The 24,321-nt window shown below is 40.2% G+C and overlaps 2 protein-coding genes and 1 long non-coding RNA gene across 4 annotated transcripts in view; 2 read left to right on the forward strand and 1 right to left on the reverse strand.

Annotated features, from left to right (window-relative positions):
- Positions 1 to 6: 6 nt before the first annotated feature.
- MFAP1 (microfibril associated protein 1) lies at positions 7 to 13,090 on the reverse strand. The gene is made up of 9 exons (XM_059372709.1): positions 13,007 to 13,090; positions 7,467 to 7,686; positions 5,919 to 6,048; positions 5,460 to 5,647; positions 4,831 to 4,939; positions 4,569 to 4,729; positions 2,877 to 3,036; positions 366 to 455; positions 7 to 271 (listed from the first exon to the last, which is right to left on the reverse strand). Exons 1-9 carry the CDS (start codon positions 13,083 to 13,085, stop codon positions 89 to 91), a joined length of 1,320 nt encoding a protein of 439 aa, XP_059228692.1. The 5' UTR covers positions 13,086 to 13,090; the 3' UTR covers positions 7 to 88.
- WDR76 (WD repeat domain 76) overlaps positions 13,090 to 24,321 on the forward strand; it is a 65,547-nt gene continuing 54,315 nt past the window's right edge. Inside the window, exons 1-2 of one of the 2 annotated variants that reach the window (XM_059372707.1) lie at positions 15,292 to 15,422; positions 16,060 to 16,470. In XM_059372707.1, the coding sequence (XP_059228690.1) occupies positions 15,360 to 15,422; positions 16,060 to 16,470 (474 nt within the window). In that variant the 5' untranslated portion in view covers positions 15,292 to 15,359. Of the gene's footprint in view, positions 13,306 to 15,291; positions 15,423 to 16,059; positions 16,471 to 24,321 lie in introns of those variants that run through there. The other variant, XM_059372708.1, reaches the window with a different exon arrangement.
- LOC131999704 (uncharacterized) lies at positions 13,341 to 15,085 on the forward strand. Its single transcript, XR_009399086.1, has 2 exons — positions 13,341 to 13,448; positions 15,036 to 15,085. It is a non-coding gene; the product is annotated as an uncharacterized LOC131999704 (long non-coding RNA).

Raw genomic sequence — 24,321 nt, forward strand, 5'->3', positions numbered from 1 at the left:
CAGGGGCCATGTAAATAATGGTAGAAGCAAATCAAGGACCAGATGCTGAGACATTGCCTGTGCCTCACAGCTAGAAGTAGTTGAACTCTTAAGTAGTTTTCCGCTTCTTGGCAGATGGTCGTTCAAATACATCTCGTACCCCAGCTGCCTTCTGTTTAAAGAACTTTGTGTTCTGGGCACTCTCTTGGCCCCATGCTGAGTCAAAAGAGGTGGTGTCCTGATCCACAAGGTGGGTGTACTTGGTTCGACCAGAGCGCCCAAAGTTCTTGACCTGATCAATGAAGGATAGATGATGAGTTATACCACCAAACATCAAGTCCTCAATACATAACTTTTCTCTCTCATGTTCTTAAGGTAACCCATACCTGCATGACTTTGGGAAGAATAGTTTTGTTGAAGTGATCCTCCAGGGTAGGTGCACTGAAATCTCTCTTGTATACTTCTTCATCCTCATCCTGTAAAAAGAGTCTTATCAATCTTGTGGTTTTCATTACCCATACATTCAAACCACTAATTTATTAATCTCTACAACAAGGGATACAAAGAATGAGGGTACTAAACCTATTCAAGAGCTTATATCTAGTTGAGGATATGACACTCCTTTCTCTTTGTGTCTTTTTTTCTTCCTAAATGTGGATATTTCCTGAAGGTTGGCTATATTCTCTCTGCACCCACTGTGTTCAGTCATATGATTTCAACTCTGTAGAAGTCTCTCAAATCTCATCCTGAATTTTATACTGCCCACTATATAGTTAGCTTGGATATTCTGTTGGGACTTCAGACTCACATTTAAAGTGAAAATCATTTCCCTAACCTTTTCAAATTGGCCTCTTTCTCATTTAACTTCTGTTAATAGGGACACCATTTTCTCAATTACCCAGATTCAGAATTTATGTAAACTTTGTGCATAATGAATTGCCACTTACAAATTCGAATTCCCTGGGTTATTATAGTTTTTCTTAGAATCAACCTTACACACTGCCACTAGACTAATGTTTCTAAAACATACTTTCGTATCTCTGCCTTGCTCAAAAACTTCTGGTGATTCTGTTTTGTTAAATAAGGACAACTCCTCCTCTACAGTAGTCAAGGTCAAATGCCATAAAGCTACCTCTCCTTGCCAATTCCCTTTACAGATGATGCTTTTTGCCTCCATTCCTAGTCCCTTCACCTGGAATGTCTTCCTACCTGAACTCAGAAAGGCTACACATCTTAAATGTGCCCTTCTTCATGTTCTCTCCATCTCCTACAAAGTAAAACATCTCCCTCTTCAGAAGTCCCACAGTATTTTCACTCATCCTTATGTCATAGTATAGTATATATGGCCTTAGCCCCAGATGGGTTGTAACCCATCTGAGAGTAATAATTTTATATCCTATAGCAGTGTCAAACAGTAGTGCTCTTGAGGCTCCTGGTTGGCTCAGCTGGTAGACCATAACACTTTTTTTATTTTAAGAGAGGGAGGGTGAGAGAGTTAATAGGGAAGGAGAGGGAGAGAGAGAATCCCAAGCAGGATCCACACCCAGAGGACAGCCCAACATGGGACTTGATATCACAATGCTGAGATCATGACCTGAGCAGAAATCAAGAATTGGACACTCAAATGACTGAGCCACCCAGGTGCCCCTAGACTATGCAACTCTTAATTTCAGGGTTATGAGTTCAAGCCCCATGTTGGGCTCTGCATGGAGCCTACTTAAAAAATGAGAGCCTGGGTACAGAAAGGCTTTAAAGGTAAGAGTTTTTGTGAGATTTACTTTTCTCCTCGTTGGAAGCTGAGTCCCTCATTTAATCTCAGAAGGTATTTTAACTTCACTGTCCTTATCTGGATGAGGAGAGTTAACTGAGCATGTGCACTAAAAGACTTTTACATAACTCTTTACTTATGTATCTTAGCTAGCAATGTACTGTTTCTCTCAGAAGCTTATTAAAGCTGCTCAAATGTGTAAGCAATGAAACTTTATGACTTTAAAGCAGTAAAGAAATAATTCAATCTCCAGTGACTTCAGTCTAGAAAACTACATGAGCCAGGACACTACATGATAAGCAAACATTTCTGGCTGAATAGACTGAAATTGATTTTGGAGGGGAGTAAGGAACCTTCCACTGAAGTTTAGATTTTATGGATATCTACAGTGAAAGGGCAGGAATCTAGCTGCAGTAGGGACTTTTAGGGTTTGACAGTACAGCATTTAAAAAAACGAGTCTGCTTTTTGATTTAAACTCACATTGCATCAGGTAATATGTGCAATCAGTTCTCCGATTTTCTTTCTTGACATCTCTCCATTAACAAATTATCACTGGTATAATCTAAATAATTTGGAAGAAGTTCTCATCACTTTATACAGGGTTAACAGATTGCTATTTTGACCTTGGTCTTCATATGAAGAACAAAATCTTGATGGTATTACACATAATAGTTAGATAATAAACCATTTTTTTGGTTAGTCAGTCTTAATCACTTTCTGTAAGCTCAGAATAAAGTGAATTAAATTTCTGCCTCCCAAATATTTGCATGAGCAGAATTTCTTACTTGGTTATGAAGAGTGACCTCTAATTAATTTTAGGGATGTAAATAGTCTTTGTCAATTTAATTCACTATCTCTCTTTTTAGTTCCTCAATTCTTTGGTTATACCATTTCCTCCTGAGAACTGGGGCCAAAAGAGAGAACAGTTGCTGCTACTTCTAAAATCCTGTTGCCAGTGCTTTTTCCTACTGGGTTTATATTCTTCAGATGCAAAAAGCAAATAAGAAAGCTGATCATTGGCAAGTAGAAGTAACATCTCAAGACAGTTTATTCTTGGGGGGAGAAAAGAACTCATAAGTAGTAGTAAGTTATTTCTACAGCCCAAACTTCCACTCCCTTTTCACTTACCATGAAGAAGGCACCCCGGTGATAATACTTCTGTAAGAACTTATATTTGCCCTTAACAGCTTTGTTGGTAATGACTTTGCCATTTGCCCGAAGCTCAGCTCGTCTCTCTTCCTCAGTCAGGTTTCGCATTCGTTCAATTTCTGCCTTCTCCTTCTCAAGCCTGTACAGAGAACAAAACTATTTATTAGTATCATTCCTGCTTCAGAGACACTCAAATTAGCTGAACACAATGGAGTCTCATCTCCTTTTAAGCATTATTCACTCTCTTTAATTCTACCTATTGCCTGTTAGGAATTAAGATCAGGAGCCCAGGGGTACCTGGGTGGCTCAATGGGTTAAAGCCTCTGCCTTCAGCTCAGGTCATGATCCCAGGATCCTGGGATCAAGCCCCGCATGGCATCGGGCTCTCTGCTCAGTGGGGAGCCTGCTTCCTCCTCTCTCTCTGCCTGCTTCTTTGCCTACTTGTGATCTCTCTCTCGGTCAAATAAATAAAATCTTAAAAAAAAAAAAAAAAAAAAAAAGATCAGGAGCCCAACAAATAAAAAAGTGGTCTTCATTATTGCAAACGGCCAAAAGTTCATTCTAGCCTTTATAAGGTTCAGACATACTATTATGCTTGATTTTGCAATATTAGTAACTCCCCTTCCCTAAAAAGCCTACTTGGCTTTAAAAAAAAATCAGAATTTAACATAACTTTGTTCACATTTTATTGGTATTTTTTAAAAAAGTAATTGTATATGTGCTTAGTATCACAAACCAAGTGTTACCATCATTAATTAGACTGCAGTGACAAACCCTTTTTGGGGTGTGTGGGGTCATAGATCCCCTTTCTCCAGAAAAACACAAATACACGTAATTTTGTATACAATTTTAAAGAGTACATGGACTCCTTGAAACCCAGGATTAAAAATCTTAGAAACTGCAGGCTGAGGACAGCGTTTTCTATTGATGTTTTCCCTTTGTAATCTGGGATTACCCTCTCCTAGTAATTTTCAAGAATGGGTGATGCAGCTCAGAACTGATTCTGCTCTAACAATAGTGACTGTGCCGAATTATTTGAAGGGCCACAAATTCTTCACCTCAGAGTATGCATGCCCTTTGGCAGAAATGACATATGAACCTTAAAAGACCTTGCCAGTTTCCACTTTTGCCCTCTTGGAATACTGCCATGAGACTATTACATTAGAAAGCCAATCTAGCCCAATGAAGAAGTAAGGCAGTTTAGCATTAACTACTGGACATGTGAATGAAGTGATTTTTGGACACTCTAGCCCAGCCAATCCTCCTGCTGGATGCAACTGCATGGGAGAACCCAAGTGAAACCAGCAGAGGAACTGCTTAGCCAACTTGAAAACTGTGAGGAATAATTAATTGTTCCAAGTGACCAAATTTTGGATTGGGTTTTTATGCAAGAATAGATAACTGATTAATAATGCATAATGTCTGTGTGTCTACTAGAGAACTACAGGGAGTATCAGCTGATACTCTATCACAGAGAAATACTGACAAAGTGTTTCTTTTCCATGATTTCACTGTAATAAGGCACATTCCAATTATGGAAAACTCACTCAATTGCAGGAACCATAAAAAAAGCTGGAATGGAACTCACAGTCTGTGTTGAGCCTCAGAGGTACCCCACCAGGAACCCATCCCATTACTGATATTAAACTCTAGGTCCATCTTATTACTCACGCTTCTCGATCTTCTCTGTCCCTCTTGATTCTCTTTAGCTCCCGAACTTTCCATGCCTCATATTCTTCCTCATCATTTTCATCATCAGTATTGAGAGCATCCAATGCAGCCAGGGACCGCTTGTTCTCCTCCAGCTCTTTCTTGGTCTCCTCTTCTACAATCTAGGTAAGGAGAACAGTTCACCTATTGGATTTCCTTATTTTCCTCAGACAAGCCTAAGTAACTCTGCCTCATGTGCAATCGCCACAGCCACTCCCAGTACCTTGAGTGTGTACTTTCGCCTCTCCTCAGCCATGCGTTTTGCTTCCTGCTCCAGCTCCTTCTGTTTCAATGCTTCAGCCTCACGTTCTTGAACTGTTACTCGGTCCTTCCTGTAGCATGAGAGTCCTGTTAATTGCCCAAAGCCCTTAGAGTGGAGCTCTTTATCCTCTTAACTCAAGTGCCATCCAAATCAGACAAAGCCCAACAATCGCTGGCTCTATTTTTTCGCAAAGAGTCAAAATTGGGAGTCAGCCCAGGTATTCAGAGCATTAAAACTCCATTCATCTTTAAGAACTGCCTGAATAGCAAGAAACTGCTGGACTGTAAGTAGTAGGATTTCTCATCATTAGGAAAGGATTAGTAATTCTCTCTTCAACTTTCATTTTGTCCTTTATAGGACCATGGGCAGATTATGTGCTCTTTAACTGGAAAGGGAGATGTGAAAACAAACTCAGGCTCTCTGTTAACACCAAGATATTCCACAGCAAATATTCTGCACAGGTAGGGAACTGGGCAGAGGACTTTCACTCAGTGCTGATACTTCAGAAGAGCATGAGATAGAAAAAAGGCTTCTATCCACCTGGAAAGCAGTAACTATGTGGATTCAGGCCTGGTTTGTGAGATACTTACTTTCGAATGAAGACTGGTTTAAGGCGAGGCTCCATCTCATCTTCACTGTCTGTGTATTCTTCATACTCAGATTCTGATTCTGACTCCTCCCCAGAACGTCCCTCATCTTCCACTTCCATGACTTCCATCTCTTCATTTTTTCTCTCCTGTGCTCGTTGACGCATCATGCCACGGCGCCGCTCTATTTCCTGTCAAGTCATGGGTCCAAGTCAGTCAACCCAATGACCTATGTTCTAAGGCAGCTTTTTATTTTCCCGTCATTGCATTTAACAAATTCTGATAGGAGTAAGTACAATTTACATCATTTTATTTTCAATTCTATCTCCAACAAATAGGGAACCTTAGATCAGAGTTCTGCCAAAAGCAGCAAGCTTATTGCCTTTGGGAGCTCAACAAGGGAGAACAGCTGCCCAACTTTTTCTTGGACCTAGAAAGAACTTCCATTTTCCTTTTTTATACCTCATCATCAATTTCTTCTTCTTCTTCTTCACTACTATCTTCTCGTTCCATGCGCCATGCATCTCCTTCCACTTCTGAGTCACTTTCCCCTACCACTTCAGGTTCCACTATTTTCCGATGTCGAGCCAATCTGAAAAACAGCATCTTCAAGTGTAACACCAGTGTCACAAAATGATAGAGCATCAACCACATTTCCTTAGTCATAGAGCACCTAGAGGTTATGTTTGCTTTTATTAATACTGAAGTCTGAGGTGCAGATAAAAGAAAACAATTCAAAGTGTCAGAGCAAATAGTCAAGCTGGACCTAAAACCTTAAATGTAAGCTGAGGCATCATGAGGCACTGCAACAAACATATAGGTGCACTGGGATGGTTTTATAGCTCCAAGTAGTTCAGTTTCAACATTAGATCACACTGGGTTTCTTTTCGGCTGGCATAATTATGTTTGTGAAACTGAATTTTTGGGGGCTGTATGAAAAGCAACTACTGCATGCAGATCAATATGGAACAGGAAATGAATGACCGTGCCAATCTGATTCCAAGGTCTGAGAAGTAGTTAGTGTTCCAGAGGCACACAGACCCCACTAATAAGTAATTACGGTTATGTAAGAATAAAATAAAAGTGTTTTTTCTTTTATGTGTATTATATTTTTCAAATGGCTTTATTTATTTATTTATTTTTTTAAACATTTTTTTTTTAAGATTTTATTCATTTATTTGACAGACAGAGATCACAAGCAGCAGAGAGAGAGGAGGAAGCAGGCTCCCTTCCAAGCAGAGAGCCCAATACGGGACTCGATCCCAGGACCCTGGGACCATGACCTGAGCTGAAGGCAGAGGCCTAACCCACTGAGCCACCCAGGCGCCCTCAAATGGCTTTAAATGTTAGGACATGACTATTTACTGAATTATTTGGATCTAACTACTTAATAAAATAAACAGAACTGTGTAGGTCTAGGAGCTCCCTGAGAAAATTCCTGAGACAATATGAACTGTAAAGTTTGGGATCTCTGGTCTATTTTGTAAGGTAATGTCTCAATCAACACACAACATATGGATTCCTTCATTGGAGGTTCCCTTTACTACCTGAGGCCATTCATTCATCAGGCCTTTTTTCCTACTTTATTGGTGTCATTCCCCTCATTAGCCTTTAGGAGAAGTGAGTGAATTAAGTCAGCTTCTCAAATTTTAAGATGTCCTCTGCCCTTCAACAATCAACTAATGGTTTGTGTTTTCTATTCCCTTAGTGAGTTAATTAGGGTTTTTGGACCAGAGGTAACCTGCTGTTTACTGGCAGCTACTTGCTCGTTGAATACTTTCGATCATGTTATTTTCCTGATCCCTTCGTGCCTCAGTTTCCTCATTTGTAAATTGGGATAATATATACCTCATAAGGTTATTGGGTAGATTATATAAGAATTAGTAAATGTACTTGGAACAGAGACTGGCACATAATGAGTATTGTGCAAATATTAGCTATTATTGCTCTTGTTGTTAAGAACTAACCTGTGGGGGTTTAGGCCCAAGGAAACCTAACACTAGTCATTACCTCTCCTCCACATCTTCACTAATACGGTTCTGCAAACGCCGCAGTCGAGGGTCACTGGATGAATCCTCCTCCTGTTCCTCAGGCTCTGCTTCTTGTTCTTTGGCTTTCTTAATGAACTGAAATTCTTCATCCTCCTCATCTGAGGACTCCATAGGGGCATAGTCTGGCCTCTTTCCCGACACATAGCGTTTTACCTTCACTTTCTCCATCGAAATCTCACCTGGGTGATAAAGATAACTTATTGTTTCAGTAGCCTCTTTCCCAATGTCTTTCAACCTCTGCCTTTGCAGGCAGAGCCCTATTCCTGGTAAACAAGAGTTCAAGCAGAAGAAGAGAGCCACTATCCAAGCATCTATTCGTTCATCTATTGTGTTTCCAGATAAAACGAAGTCATAGGAAAACATTCTTGTGAATACCAACACTAATGATAAAGAAGGTGAGTCTGAATACAATGAAGTGGAGGAAGACAGGCAGTGAAACAACAAAAAAAATTCCCCCCAGACAGGCAGATGACATCCATCACAAATTCATGCTATTCCATCTCAACTATATCCTTAAGGGAATTATTTGTAACAGTGCCCAGCACACAAGGGTGACTTAGGTAGGAACAGAAAATTAAAATGTTCCTCAATCCCTCTTTTAGTTCCTCTGGAATTTTCTATGGCAGCCTTTATATCACCATATAACTCAAGCTTTTAATCTTATCTATTTCTACCTTTTCTTTTAGCTTATGTCCTATCAAACCTCCAAGATTACACCTCTCTCTCTTTTTAAAGATTTTTTTTATTTATTTGAGAGAGCGAGCAGGTGAGAGATAAAGAGAGAGAGAGTTACGAGAAGGAGGAGGGGCAGAGAGAGAAGCAGGCTCATAGGTGAGGACCCTGGGATCATGACTTGAGCCGAAGGCTGCCGCTTAACCAACTGAGCCACCCAGGGGCCCCAAGATAACATCTTGCTTACAAATAGTAACAATTCCTGTGAATAAAGTGAAAACTAACCAAAACATTTTATAAGATGAATATAGTTTTGATAACCAAATTGGACAATTCAAAGGAAAACTTTACATGAATTTTCTCTTAATAAACATACATTAAAAAGTACTAAATAACATAATAGCAAATTTATTCCAGCAATGTAAAAGTAAACAAAAAAAATTCTAAGCCATCAAGACCTCAAAGGATTTAGCTCAGGACCACAAGGATGGCTTAAGCTTAGAAAATTAATGGGAAAAATATAATATACTATTTAAAGTTTATATATTAAAAGTCACATAATCTTAACAATACAATAATCGTTATGCTTAATGATAAAACATTCGAGATATTCCTTTAAAAACCAGTAGGCATCTTTATGTTGTCCCTAACACACCTTCTAGTCAATGTTTTATTATGGTCCTAATTAGGACCATAAGAAAAAGAAGAAAGGGGTGCCCGGGTGGCTCAGTCAATTAAGCATCTGCCTTTGGCTCAAGTCATGATCTCAGGGTCTGGGATCCAGCCCCGAGTCAGGCTCCCTCTCTTCAGGGAGTCCGCTTTTCTTTTTCCTTTTCCCCCTCCACTCCACTCATTTTGTCTCTCTCTCAAATAAATAAAATCTTAAAAAAAAAAGAGAGAAAAGAAAAAGATAGAAAGTAAGGATTAAAAGGAAGAAGTAACTGTCAAAATTTGCAGACTATGATTATCTATGTAGAAAATACAAGAAAAAAACAAGCTAAAAAATGAATTCAGGGACAAAACTAAATAAATGCTGGATATAAATAAGTGTACCTATGCATCAGCTACATAAATTAGAAAATAAAGTTTTAAAAATACTATTTACAATAGTAACTAATCTACAAGATACCAAAAATTAAATTCAACAAATGATGTATAGGCTTTTCAGAGGAAAAATATATAATTATATTGAAAGATACAAAAGATCTAAATAAATGGAGAAATATATCATATTCAAGTATGAGAAGATGGCAGCTGTGCCCAAGTTAATAAATGCATGACCTATAATTTTAATGCAATTCTGTTAACAGTAGTCCCCAGGCTGATTCAAAAATCACATGGAAGAAAAGGAGGCCAAAAAGAACCAAGACAGTTCTGAAGAACCAGCTGAGGCTGAAGTCTTTAACATACCTCAGCAAAGAAGATACAAAGATGGCAAATAAGCATATTTGCTTCAAATTATATGTTGTCAGGGAAATGCAAAATGAGATGCTACTGCACATGTATTAGAATAACCAAACTACAGAGCTCTCACAACACAACTGTTGGGGAGAATGTGGACTAACAAGAACTCTAATTTGTTACTGGTGGGAATGCAAAATGGCACACCCACTTTGGAAGACAGTTTGGTGGTTTCTTATAAAACTAATCATACTCTTACCAAGTGATCCAGCAATTGCACTTCTTGGTATTTACCTACGTGTTGAAAACTAATGTCCACACAAAAACTTGCACACTGGTATTTATTTCAGCTTTGTTCATATAACTGCCAAAACCTGGAAGAAACCAAGATGTCCCCTACTAGGTGAATGAATGAACTACGGTATGTCTACATGATGGAATATTATTCAGCGCTAAACAGAAATAAGCTATTAAGCCGACATAGAGGACACTTACAAACATATTACTAAGTAAAAGCCAATTTGAAAAAGTTATACACTGTACAATTCCAAATACGTGACATTCTAGAAAAGGGAAAACTATGGAGACAGTAAAAAGACTGATGGTTGCCAAGAGTTGGGTTGGGGGAGTTGGGGGAGGGATGAATAGGCAGGGCACAGAGTATTCTCAGGGCAATGAAAATACTGTGTGTGATACTGTTGTAATGGATGTATGTCATTATACATTTGTCTAAATCCATAGAATACACAATGCCAAGAGTGAACCTTAATGTAATCTTTGGGTGATTACGATGTGTTAATGTAGGTTCATCAAATGCAACACATGTATCACTCTGGTGGGGGATACTGATAATGGAGGAGGCTATGTGAGGGCAGAGGATATATGGGAATTGTGAACCTAAAACTGATCTAAAAAAATAAAGTCTCAGGGCACCTGGGTGGCTCAGTTGATTAAGAGTCTACCTTCAGATTAGGTCATGATCTCAGGGTCCTGGGATCTAGCATCGGGTTTTCGGATCAGCAGGGAGGCAGCTTCTTTCCCCTCCTTTTGCTCAAATAAATAAATTAAAATCTTGGGGCACCTGCGTGGCTCAGTCAGTTAAGCATCTGCCATTGGCTTAAGTCATGATCCCAGGGTCCTGGGATTGAGCCCTGCTCAGCAGGCAGCCTGCTTCTCCCTCTGCTTGCTGCTTCCCCTGCTTATGCCCTCCCTGCCTCTGTCAAATGAATAATAAAATCTTAAAAAACAAAACAAAACAAACAACAAAAGAAACCGGGGCGCCTGGGTGGCTCGGTGGGTTGAGGCCTCTGCCTTCTGCTCAGCAGGGAGCCTGCTTCCTCCTTTCTCTCTGCCTCTCTGCCTACTTGTGATCTCTGTCAGATAAATAAATAAAATAAAAAAAAAAAACAAAACAAAAAACAAAACAAAAAAACAAAAGAAACCAAAGCAGTGGAGAATGGATGGGCTAGTCAAACAATGGAACAGTAGGGGCAGTTGGTTAACCATAAGGTAAACAGTAAAATTAGATCTCTGACACCACACAACACACCCACAAAATTCCAAATGGATTAAAGACCCATGTGTGATAAACACATCTTAAACACTTACATCCCTACTGGATTATAGGCTCCTTAAATTAGATCTGTCTTGCACAGTTGTATACTCAATCCTGTTTCGTATACACAAATACTTAAGATGACAGAAAGTAATTATAATGTGAGTATCTATGATCTCAGTACAGGGAAGGATTTCTTACAAAATATACAAAACAACACAAGCTATTAAAGATAAAATTGATAAATCTGGTAACACTAAAATTAAAAATGCCTATGAAACAAAAGTGCCTATTAAACAGAATTTAACTCCAAATTAAAGTAAAAAGACAAGTAAAAAAAAACCAAGACAAAATAGGAAAAAGATATGACAGATTTAGGATGAAGAAAAACTAAGTATAAAATGGACAAATGACAAAAACGGGTAATTCAGAGAAGAGAAAAACTAGATAGCTGATAAATGCATGAAAATTCTTGTATCACTAGTAATCAGGGAAATGCAAATAAAATTGAGATATTTCATAATTAGATTGGGCAAAATTTAAAAATCTGATACAACCCAAGTATGCAGATGAATATATGGCAAAATACAAACTCTCAATGCTCTCACAATGCATTGTGGACAGCAAGTGGAAATAGCTATTTAGGTTGATGATGAACTTTTAGGAGTCTACCCCAGAGAAATTCCTACACAGTGCACTGAAGAGACACATTTAAGAATGACAACTACAGTGTGTGTCTCGCTAGCTCAGTTGGTGGACCATGTGTCTTGATCTCGGGGTCATGAGTTTGAGACCCAGGTCTGGGGTAAAGATTACTTTAAAAAAAAAAAAAAAAAGGACAACTATAGCACTGTTTATAATAGGACCCCCCCACACACACACACAACAACTTACTGTTCTTTAGTAAGGAATAAACTGTGGTTTAATTATACAATGGAATTTGTAAGTAGTTAAAATGAATTAGCTCTGTATGTATAAAAGGATACCAAAAGCCACTTTGAATTTAAGGAAAAAGGCAAGTTGCACAAGAATAGGTACAGTATATTAAAAAAAAAAAACCTCAATTATTTTCCAAATTCCTTCCTGTAAAAGGGACTCTTTAGTCTACCCCTTTCCCCCCAAACATGTAGTGTTCCTTCTTCTATCTGCACTGGAATCCTACTCATCCTGTAAGGATCAATTTTAATGCCCCCTTCTTCAAGAGGCTTTCCTTGATTACCTCAGTTTGAAGAGATTACTCCTTCTCTACCCTTCCACATCATTTGATTTATATCACCTGTGTGACAGGAATCGCACATTGCTTAGAATGTGCCTCTTTTTGCATGTCTTACATCTACTACCATACCAGTTCTTTAAGGTTAAGGGCATTGCCTCACACACGTGTGTATTCAACTTAATAGTCACAGAGTTGGTTGAAAGGAATAATAAGTTTAATAAGACATGGTTCCTGTCTCAAGGACGTTATGAACTTAGGATGCAGTAGAGGGAGACAGATACACAAAATAATGATGAGAGTTATAAAAGCAGCACAACCGTACTGCTAGGATAACAAGAGGGACTGTATCCCGCACAATGCCCTGCAAAAGCAGGCATTCACTATATTTATTAGTCTAATTTATGGGTGGAGGCCAAGGGAAGAGGGATGCTTGATGTGAGGACAGACGGGCGATAGGAACAAGATGAGATGTAAGTGGGTCCCCTCCCCGCCCCCTCAGGCAACGCGATCGGGTGCGAGTTTGATCGTTCAAGTCGAAGAAATTAGGGGTCACGGTCATAAGGGTGGGAGGATTGAGGTGGTCTGCTGGGTAGGTTTGGAATATGCTGGCGAAGGAAGAGGTAAGATCCGACTGTGAAACGGCTCAGAACCGTACCTTTTTCATTGCGAACCGGGACGGCTCCAGCCGTAGACTGAATGGGCGGTTGTTTCATGAGTGCGCTTGGGACCGACATGTTGATGGCAGCGGCGGTGACTCCCGAAACTTCAGTGATTCCAAACAGCGAACAGCAACAACGTCAACGAACAAGGGGAAAAACAACAACAACAACAGCAACAAAAATACTCCTTCTCCTAGAGGTACCGGACACTGCTGCGCGACAGACAGAAACGCCACTTACGGCTGAGCTAGAGAAACCGGAAACTTGGGACCAGAGGATTCTGGGATTGTGGGCGGTGAGTCTATTACTGCGCATGTTCGCATACCGCTCTGGCATTTTAAGTCCTGAAGTGTTTGGACGTCGCTTCTGGCGGGAAATTGCTGCCTATTTTGGGCTTTGCTGTTAAAAATCCTGTGGCGAGGCAGTTCCGAATTACGGGTATCTTTTGTTAGCTTGGTTTGAACTCGAGGAACCTGGGCTAGTGATGAATAAGGAATTTAGCAGATAGTGAAGGGCAGTTGTCCCGACTTCTGAAAACTCAGCATTGGAGTTTAATGAGAATAGAAGTCCTGCCAGTAGCACCTGATTAGCTCAGTTGATGAGGCTGAGTGGGTTGTGGTAAGGTATTTTTTCGTCACGCGAGGGCAGGTGGTGGTGATTTAGGCCATTGCCATGGAAAAATCCCCCAAGGGGCCTGGAGCATTTCCTGAAGTCAGAAGAGGGTGCTTTTTGGCTTTCCAGTTTTTTCAGTTTCTCAAGACCGTCTGTTAAAACATTCCTGGCTAGACAGTGTTTGTATATAAGTACATGAGTAATTATTAAGTATTTACTGTGTTTACTGTGCTTAGCTCTCTAAGGAGTATGGAATATTGGTTAAAGGCTTGAATTTTATTTAGGAAGTCTTCTAAGGCTTGGTGACAGAAGCAATCACAGTTTCCTAGCTAGGATTGTAAAAATAATATTGGCTTACTGGAAGTCGGAACACATTTGACCATACAAAGGATTTCATAAGTGTGGTAGGGAGAGATGGGACAGCAGAGTTTTGCAGTCCAGAAATAGCATGGTATATATATTAAACACGGAAATGCTTGATTTTATCACTAACTTTTGAGTCAAGGAGTGGTTAAATTTTGGCAGGAATCAGGTCGTGGAGAGCCCTGCTGTTACTGTTAATAGGATCAGTTCTCAAATTACTTCACTTGTGTTGTAAAATTGGGTTTAGGCTGGGAGGGGAAATAAAATTACGCAAGGCTTGAACAAAGAACCGTGGAAGACTGCTGTAAACAACCAAGGAAACAGTTTTGGGCTAGAAAGAAAAGAGTCTTTAAGATAGAGTAGGTAGAGGGGCGCCTGGGTGGCTCAGTGGATTAAGCCGCTGCCTTCGGCTCAGGTCATGATCTCAGGGTCTTGGGATCAAGTCCCGCATCGGGCTCTCTGCTCAGCAGGGAGCCTGCTTCCCTCTCTCTCTCTCTCTGCCTGCCTCTCTGTCTACTTGTGATTTCTCTGTCAAATAAATAAATGAAATCTTTAAAAAAAAAAGATAGAGTAGGTAGAAATTTGTAGTTTGACTTTTAACAGCTCCAAAAACATGCTGTCCGGAGGGAGTAAATATGATGGGAAAACAGTTGTTTTGACTCAGGGCAACTCAGAGAACGGGGAAAAAGATTACTATGGCTGTGACTGTAAGACATACAGGCAGTAAAATCTTATTTGTTACTCTGTGATACAAAAATGATTTTATTATCACAACTTTTCCCCAGCCTTTGGGTCATCATTAGGATCTTAGTTAACTCGTGGGCAGATGATGAGGTGAAATTTAAAACAGCTGAAGTTACCAGCTCTTGAAAAAAAATCGAAATGCTTCCCTTCCTAGGAACAAGGTAATATGGTAGCCATAGGGCATAATTTTCTTGTGGAGAGGCTATAAGGCATCCGGGGGCCCAGGTAAAGGCTGCCGGTTGATTCCGATTTTCTAGCCCGTCTATTCATTCGTACGGCATCTAAGTGCGTCTGAATCTTTTCCAGGCTCACATTGCAAGGCAAGGTGTTTTTTTCTCAGCAGAAGCGCCAGTGTTTTTTAAAGCGAGATACTGGCATCAGCAGCATCAAAAAATACCGGAATCTAAGGTAAAAACGTGTATTCGGTCCAATCGCATCTCTACGGAATTTCAATTTGGGGTGACGCTGGTTAGTTTGATGCGTGCCCCTCCCCCTCCGGCCAGGGGGCGTCAGAGCGCGCCTGAGCTGCCAGCCAGGCCCCGCCCTAGCCCCCTGCTCCTCCCCTTGGCCCTCCCCGCGCCTTCAGCCGCAATCTTGGCGGGAAGACGCCAGCTGCTAAGCCGCGGGAAGATGTCGGGGTCGCGCGCGGGCAGTGAGGTGAAGGTGGGCTCCAGGCAGCGACTCCAGATGAAGGTGAGAGCCGACTTGTTGCTTTCGGGTGTACTCCTTCCTCAGTGTTTACTGAGGGATTGCCCGGAGCAGGCCCGAGAGGGCACGAAGACTTGGCACTCACCATCTCCACACTCCGGAACTAGTTCCCGCTCCTTGGGGGCATCTCTCAGCGTAACGGGTTTTTCGGGGACGTTGTTTCAAAAGATAATCGGGGATCCCGGCCGTTTTCCTCTGTGGAAACTTCAGCGTTGGGGAAGGTTCTTATCAATAAGCCCGAAAGTAGGGGCAGGACGGAATCAGGGACTCTGCATCTGCCTTTAGGGCAGTTTCTGTTGTCTTCCGGCTCTAGAGACTATTCCAGTTACTCTGAAGGTGACAGTTGGGGTAGTCTCAGTTACAAATGTAGTCATTATTACTATGTTATTATTGGTTAGCAGAGTTCTGGGTAAAAAATACACCCAGTATAATAAATACTTCAATTCAGGTTAATGAGTTAAGTATCTAGATTTTGGTGGGGGGAAAAGTTTGTTTACAGGCTATCACTTTGGATTTATGTTTTTGTTCTGAAATAGGAATTAGATTTATTTATACAGGCCTGTAAGAGGAGGCATAGGACCTGGAATTCTAATGCTCTCTTTTCTTTTTTTGGCCTGAATAGGTGAATGAGTATAAAGAAAATCAAAACATCACTTGTGTATCTCTGAGACCAGTACAGACTACAGTTTTAGGAAAAACACCTAAGGTGTATCTTGTTCCCTTTTCACTCAGTAATTACAAACCAGGCCAATTTAAGCCCTCTAAGTCCCTATTGGATAAGGATTTTAACAATGAAGTTGCATGTAAGAAATGTAAGAAGACTGAAATAAGGAAAACTTGCAAAAGGATTTTAACTCCAAGGATGGAAGGCACATCTTCCAAGGCAGAATCCACTCTGCAAAAATCATCCTTAGATGTTTATACTGAAAGTAACAAGCGACAATACAATAGCACTTCGGATACAGTGATTGTCAGTGTTGATATGGAAAGCAGTCACGATCTAGACAGTGATGAAGATACCACACCAGGCTTGGTAAGAATTTAATTACTAGCTTATTCAAATTTTTCTTATTTTAAAGTTTGAAATTCTGATAAGCTAAGGTTATCCAGGGTTCATGTATGTTTAATTGAAATTTTATTTTTTAAATGTTGAACACACAACTTCCTTGGTTAATTTTGCTCTTGGTTTTGATTTGTCAAGGAGAGGATTGACTTAATCTTTTTTTTTTTTAAAGATTTTATTTGTTTATTTGACAAATAGAGAGTGTACAAGTAGGGGGAGCAACAGGGAGAGGGAGAAGCAGGCCCCCTCCTCAGTAGGGAGCCTGATGTGGGGCTTGATTTCAGGATCCTGAGATCATGACCTAGGCTGAAGGCAGATGCTTAACCCACTGAGCCACCCAGGCATTCCTAATCTTCATTCTGTTTCCCTTTTTTTCCTCTCAGTTTCTTGTGGATATTTTTTTTTTCAAGATTTTATTTATTTATTTGACAGAAAGAGATCACAAGTAGACAGAAAGTCAGGCAGAGATGGGGAAGCAGGCTCCCTGCCGAGCAGAGAGCCCGAAGCGGGGCTCTATCCCAGAGCCCTGAGATCGTGACCTGAGCGGAAGGCAGAGACTTAAACCACTGAGCACCTGGGCACCACCCAGGTGCCCCTCTTATGGATATTTTTGAATTTACATATACTTTATGGTGTCTTGCTCACCTTTACATATTTATGCACAATGTGCCGGAAGAAGTGAGACATACAGCATTTGAGTGACCCTTGATATGAGGGTAGGAAAATCATCATTAATTGCTTATGATTGCTGAATAATGGTTCCTCTAAATACAAAGAGGAGATGGGCTCCTGGGTGGCTCAGTGGGTTAAGCCGCTGCCTTCGGCTCAGGTCATGATCTCAGGGTCCTGGGATCGAGTTCCGCATCGGGCTCTCTGCTCAGCAGGGAGCCTGCTTCCTCCTTTCTCTCTCTGCCTGCCTCTCTGCCTACTTGTGATCTCTCTCTGTCAAATAAATAAATAAAATCTTTAAAAAAAAAAAAAAACAAAGAGGAGAAATATGGAGTAGAGAAGATACATGAGAAACACTTGTTAGTTTTATTGAAGATAATAGTTTGAATCAGTTTAAGAAATTAAGCATCTAATTTTTGGATTTCTGTTGCTTACCAGGAATTTTATACTTCATTTAAAGTGACAGATTTTTGTGCAAGATAAGATAAAACCGTACCACATGTCAAAATGGAGCAGAAAATGATGATAGGGGAAAGGAAGATAGGATAATTCTGGTGGTGGTCTTTTGAAATAGGGATTCAATTTATGCTTTACTGTCTCAGGTCAGAACTAGGACTGCTGGTGGGACAGTATAGGTCAGTCATTACTGCATTGTACTGGGGTTGAAAGCCTAGGTTTTAGATGTGGCTACTTCTAAGAAACCTTGTGTTTTTAAGCATATCACTCTGTAGTGAGGAGATTGAATAAGATCAGCGCTTCTCAGACTCCAGCCTGTATCAGAATTTCCTGGAGAGTTTTTATTTTTTTATTTTATTTTTTAAAATTTAATTTTATTTTTTTCCCAGTGTTCCAAAATTCATTGTTTATGCACCACATCCAGTGCTCCATGCAGTAACGTGCCCTCCATAATACCCACCACCAGGCTCACCCAATCCCCTACCTGCTCCCCTCCAAAACCCTCAGTTTGTTTCTCAAGAGTCCACAGTATCTCTTGGTTTGTCTCCCCCTCCTGGAGGGTTTTTAAAACTTCATTGCAGGATTCTACCACTAGAGATTCTGATTCAGAAGTTTTGGAGTGGGGTAAAGAATTGGCATGTCCAACATAGTTTCCTAGAGATGCTGGTGTTGTTGGTCTGGAATGTCATTTTGAGAACCACTGGATTAGATTATCTGTTTGGCCTCTTTGACTATATGATTCTGAGTATATGAGGCTAGTGTGAAGTAGATTTTATTTTTTAAGGTTTATTTAAAAAATTTTTTAATTTTTTTTTTTAATTTCCGTTACAGTCAACATAAAATGTTACATTAGTTTTAGGTGTACCATATAGTGATTCAGCAATTCTGTACACTACTCAGTGTTCATCATGATAAGTGTACTCTTAATCCCCTTCCCTTCACCTATTTCACGCATCCCCCCACCCACCTCTTCTCAGGCAGCCATCTGTTTTCTATAGTTAAGAATCTGTTTCTTGGGTTTTCTCTCTTTCTTTTTTCCCTTTGCTTATTTGTTTTGTTTCTTAAATTCCATATATGAGTGAAATCATATGGTACTTACCTTTATCTGACTGATTATACTTAGAGTCTTAGATTCTCAAGCTCCATCCCTGTTGTTGCAAATGGTAAGATTTCATTCTTTTTCGTGGCTGGATAATATTCCATTGTATATATGGATACACACACACACTCTGTACCTTTTTTTTTTCTTCAAGATTTTTATTATCTTTAAGTAATTTCTATACCCAATGTGGGCCTCAAACTTAAAACCACAAGATCAAGAGACACATACTATACTAACTGAGCCGTCCAGTCACTCCCCAGATCTTCTCTGTCCTTTCATATATTGATATTTTAGTTTGATCTAAGGAAGCACGGTCAGAAGTTAGAACATTAGGAATTAAAGTACTGAAATTAATCAAGCAGAGTCATACATGCCCAGCATATATTTAAATTGAAGGTTTTAAGCTGAAGGTTCTAGCATCCTTTTTTTTTTTAATTAAGATTTTATTTATTTATTTGTCAGAGAGAGAGAGGGGGCACAAGCAGGGGGAGTGGCAGACAGAGGGAGAAGCAGACTCCTTGCTGAGTAAAGAGCCAGATGCAGGACTTGATTCTAGGACCCTAGAATCATGACCTCAGGGAAGACAGATGCTTCACTGACTGAGCCAGCCAGGTATCCCAAGGTCTAACATCTTTATGGGACATTTTATTCTTTTTCTTTTCATTAGTTATCTTTTTGGAGCAAAATGACCAAGGCTTTATGGTACCACGCTTTAGAAACTATGTATATATATATTTTAAAAGATTTTATTTATGTATTTGACATAGAGATCACAAGTAGGCAGAGAGGCAGGCAGAGAGAGGGGGAGGCAGGCTCTCTGCTGAGCAGAAAGCCTGACGCGGGGCTCGATCCCCGGACCCTGAGATCATGATCTGAGCCGAAGGCAGAGGCCCAACCCACTGAGCCACCCAGGCACCCAAAACATTTTATTTATAAGCTTATTTCTTCCCCAAATGAGGGAAGGCTTTTGTCACATTATAGACAAGTGTCTTTGCCTGTAAGTCAAAAATTTTAGGGGCGCCTGGGTTGCTCAGGTGATTAAAGCATCTGACTCTTCGTTTCAGCTCAGGTCATGATCTCTTATTTTTTTTTTTTTTTTTTTTTTTATTTTTTTTTTTTTAATTTTTTTTTTTTTTTTTTGCCAGAGACAGAGGGAGAGAGAGCGAGTGAGCACAGGCAGACAAAGAGGCAGGCAGAGGCAGAGGGAGAAGCAGGCTCCCCGCCGAGCAAGGAGCCTGATGTGGGACTCGATCCCAGGACCCTGGGATCATGACTTGAGCCGAAGGCAGCTGCTCAACCAACTGAGCCACCCAGGCGTCCCAGGTCATGATCTCTTAGAAGGGGAGATTGAGCCCAGCCTCTGGACTCTGTGCTCAGTGGGGAGATGCTTGAGATTCTCTCCTTCTGATCCTCCCCCTACTTGTACTCCCTCTCTAAAATGAATAAATAAATCTTAAAAAAAAAAATCTACTGTATCTTTTGGGAAACTTGCTAAATTTTGTCTCCAAGCACTTAAAAAAAAAAAGATTTTATTTATTTATTTTTTAACAGAGAGAGATTGAGAGAGAGGGAGCACAAGCAGGAGGAGCTGCAGGCAGGCAGAGGGAGGGAGAAAAGCAGGCTTCTTGCCAAGCAAGGAGCCCAGTCATGGGGTGTGATCCCAGGACACTAGGATCATGACCTGAGCCGAAGGCCGCCACTTAACTGACTGAACCACCCAGGTGCCCCTTCAAGCACTTTTATTAAGTATTTTAACTTCCAGGGACTCCTGGGTGGTTCAGTCAGTTAAATATCTGCCTTCGGCTCAGGTCATGATCCCAGGGTCCTGGGATGGAGTCTCCCAATTTGGCCTTGCTCAATTTCTCCCTTTGCCTGATGCTCCTCCTTGCTGTGCTCTCTCTCTCTCTCTCTGACAAATTAATAAATAAAAATCTTTACATTAAAAAAATATTTTAACTTCACAGAGCATTTCTTTCTTTCTTTTCTTTCTTTCTTTTTTTTTTTTTTAAAGATTTTATTATTTGACTGAGAGAGATCACAAGTAGGCAGAGAGGCAGGCAGAGAGAGAGAGAGAGAAGGGAAGCAGCCTCCCTGCTGAGCAGAGCATGGGATGCGGGGCTAGATCTCAGGACCCTGGGATCATGACCTGATTCAAAGGCAGAGGCTTAACCCACCGAGCCACCCAGGCGGCCATCACATAGCATTTCTTAACAGTTTTAAGTTTTGAGAACAGTTTGGGCTTATAGAAGAGTTGCAAAAATGGTAGAGAATTCTGATACTTCATTCACCTGCTTCCTCTTGTATTAATATCATACATAACTGTAGAATGCTTACCAAACTAAGAAATAAACCTTGTTACAATAATATTAACTACAGTACAGAATTTATTAGGATTTCACCATTTTTTTTTAAACTAATGCCCTTACTCTGTTCCAGTATTTAGTCTAGGATTGCACAGTGCATTTAATAGCCATGTTTGTGTAGTCTCCTTCAATCTGTGACAGTTCCTCAGTGATTCATGACCTTGGCACTTCTGAAGAGTACTGAATAGTTATTTTGTGTAATGTTCTCAATTTGGGTTTTTCTGCTATTTTCTCATAATTAGATTAAGGTTTTGCATTTTTTGGGAGGAGTACTACAGAAGTGAATGTACCCTCCTTGGCTAAGGTGGTCTTTGTCAGGATTCTCCAATGGAAACAATATTTTCCCCTTCGTAATTAGTAAATATTTTGAGGGAGATACTTTGAGATTATGCATATATCTAGTTTCTGTCATCAAGCATATATTTATTTTTTTAATTGAGATAAAATTCACATAACATAAAATTCGCTATTTAAAAGCATACAGTTCGGTAGTTTTTAGTATATATATGAGATTGTAAAATCATCCCTGCTATCCAGTTTCAGAACATTTTTTTCACTATGAAAAGAAACCTGTACCCATTAGCAGTGACTACCAACTCCTTCACTTCCTTAACCCAGCCCTGGAAACCATAAATCTACTTTCTTTCTCTATAGATTTTCCTATTCCACACATTTCATATAATTGGAATCATATGATATGTAGCTTCTTGCATCTGTCTTTGACTTAGCATAATGTTTTCAGGGTTCATTCATGTTGTAGTATGTACTTGATTCCTTTTCATGTGACTAATATTCCATTGTACGGCTCTACCACATTTCGCTTATCCATTCATCAGTTGGTGAACATTTGGGTTCCCACTTTTTTGCTGTTATTAATATTGCTGCCACAAACTTTTGCTTATGTGTTTTGCTGAACATATGTTTCCCATTATTTTGGGTATATACCCAGGTGTGAAATTGCTGGGTCATATGATCAACTGTGTTTAACTTATTGAGAAACTGTCAAATTGTTTACCAGACTGACTGCATCATTTTTACATACCAGTAGCAATGCATGAAGAATTTACTTCCTTGATACCTTTGCCAATACTTGTTATTTATCTTTCCTAAAAATTGAAAAAAGTTGATCGTAAAATACACAATATAAAATTTGGCACCTTAACCATTTTTAAAGGTACAGTGTAGTACTTTATGTTGTTTATTTATATTATTGTGAGACCAATCTCCAAAATCCCTTTCATCTTGAAAAACTGAAACTGTGCCATTAAATAACTTCCCATTTCAATCCTCCTGCCATCCCCTGGCAGCTACCATTCTACTTTGTGTCTCTTTGAATTTGACTAGAATAGGTACCTCATAAAAGTGGAATCATGGGATTTGTCTTTTTGTGACTGGTTTATTTCATTTAACATAATGTCCTTAATTATTCATATTTTTTTAATTAAAAATTTTGGAGGGACATAGGGGCAGAGGGAGAGGGAGAAAGAGAATCTTTTTTTTTTTTTTTTTTTTTTTTTTAAAGATTTTATTTATTTATTTGACAGAGAGAGATCACAAGTAGGCAGAGAGGCAGGCAGAGAGAGAGAGGAGGAAACAGGCTCCCTGCTGAGCAGAGAGCCCGATGTGGGACTCGATCCCAGGACCCTGAGATCATGACCTGAGCCGAAGGCAGCGGCTTAACCCACTGAGCCACCCAGGCGCCCCGAGAAAGAGAATCTTAAGCAGGCTCCATGCTCAACAATGGAGCCTGACCCAGTCTCAATCTCATAACTCTAAGATCCTGAGCTGAAATCAAGAAGTCAGATGCTTAAATGACTAAGCCACCCAGGCACCCCCCACCCCAGTATTTTTTTTATTTTTTTTTTAATTGAGTAAATTCTAGGGCCAATGAGCCAGCCAGGTGCTCCTTGTCTTTTTGATTATAACCATTTTAGTGGATGTGATGTGGTGTCTCACTATGGTTTTGATTTTTGTTTTTCTAATGATCAGTAATGTTGAGCATTTTTACATGTACTTATTGGCCATTTGTGTTTTGGAGAAATATCTCTTCGAGCCCTTTGCCATTTGGAAAATTAAATTGTAACTTTGTTTTGAATTATAAGCGTTCTTTATATATTCTGGACATTAGACCCTTATTAGATATATCACTTGCAAGTATTTTCTCCCATTTTTTATACTTTATTTTCATGTACTTGATAATGTCCTTTGACATACAAAAGTTGTTAATGATTTTATTTCTTTAAAATTTTATTTATATAGGGGGGCCCAGATGGCTCAGTGGGTTAAAGCCTCTGCCTTTGGCTCAGATCATGATCTCAGGGTCCTGGGATCGAACCTAACATGGGGCTCTCTGCTCGGTAGAGAGCCTCCTTCTCCCCCCTCCCGCTACCGCCTGCTTCTCGGCATACTTGTGGTCTATTTTATTTATTTATTCAAGATAGCACGAGAGAGAGAGAGAGAGAGACCGTGCGTGTGCGCAAGTGGAGGGAGAGTTAGAGGAAGAGGGAAAAGTAGACTCCCCACTGAACAGGGAGCCCAATGTGGGGCTTGATCCCAGACCCCAGGATCATGACCCAAGCTGAAGGCAGACGCTTAATCAACTGAGCTACCCAGGCACCCCAAAAGTTGTTAATTTAAATTTATTTATTTATTTATTTTGAGAGAGAGCACTCACACATGTGAGTGTGAGAGGGGGGATGTGGAAGAGGCAGAGAGAGATCTCAGGCAGAGAGATCTGTGCCTCCATGTGGAGGCACAGAGCTGGAAGGGGCACTCTATATCACAACTGTGAGATCATGACCTGAGCCAAGATGGAGTTAGATGCTCAACCGACAGAGCTCTGCTATTATGAATGGTGTTGTTTTCTTAAAATCATTTTCTGATTGTTCATTGTTAGTGTATAGACATATAGCTGATTTTTTAAAAAGATTTTATTTATTTTTTTGACAGAGATCACAAGTAGGCAGAGAGGCAGGGAGGTGGGGGTGGGGAGCAGACTCCCTGCTGAGCAGAGGGCCCGAGATGCAGTTGCCAGATCCCAGGACCCTGAGATCATGACCTGAGCTGAAGGTAGAGGCTTAACCCAATGAGCCACTCAGGTGCCCCTTTATAGCCGATTTTTGTATTTTTTTTTTTTTTTAAAGATTTTATTTATTTATTTGACAGACAGAGATCACAAGTAGGCAGAGAGGCAGGCAGAGAGAGAGAGAGAGAGAGAGGGAAGCAGGCTTC

The sequence above is a fragment of the Mustela nigripes genome, chromosome 13, assembly GCF_022355385.1.
Source record: "Mustela nigripes isolate SB6536 chromosome 13, MUSNIG.SB6536, whole genome shotgun sequence".
NCBI classification, from domain to species: domain Eukaryota; kingdom Metazoa; phylum Chordata; class Mammalia; order Carnivora; family Mustelidae; genus Mustela; species Mustela nigripes.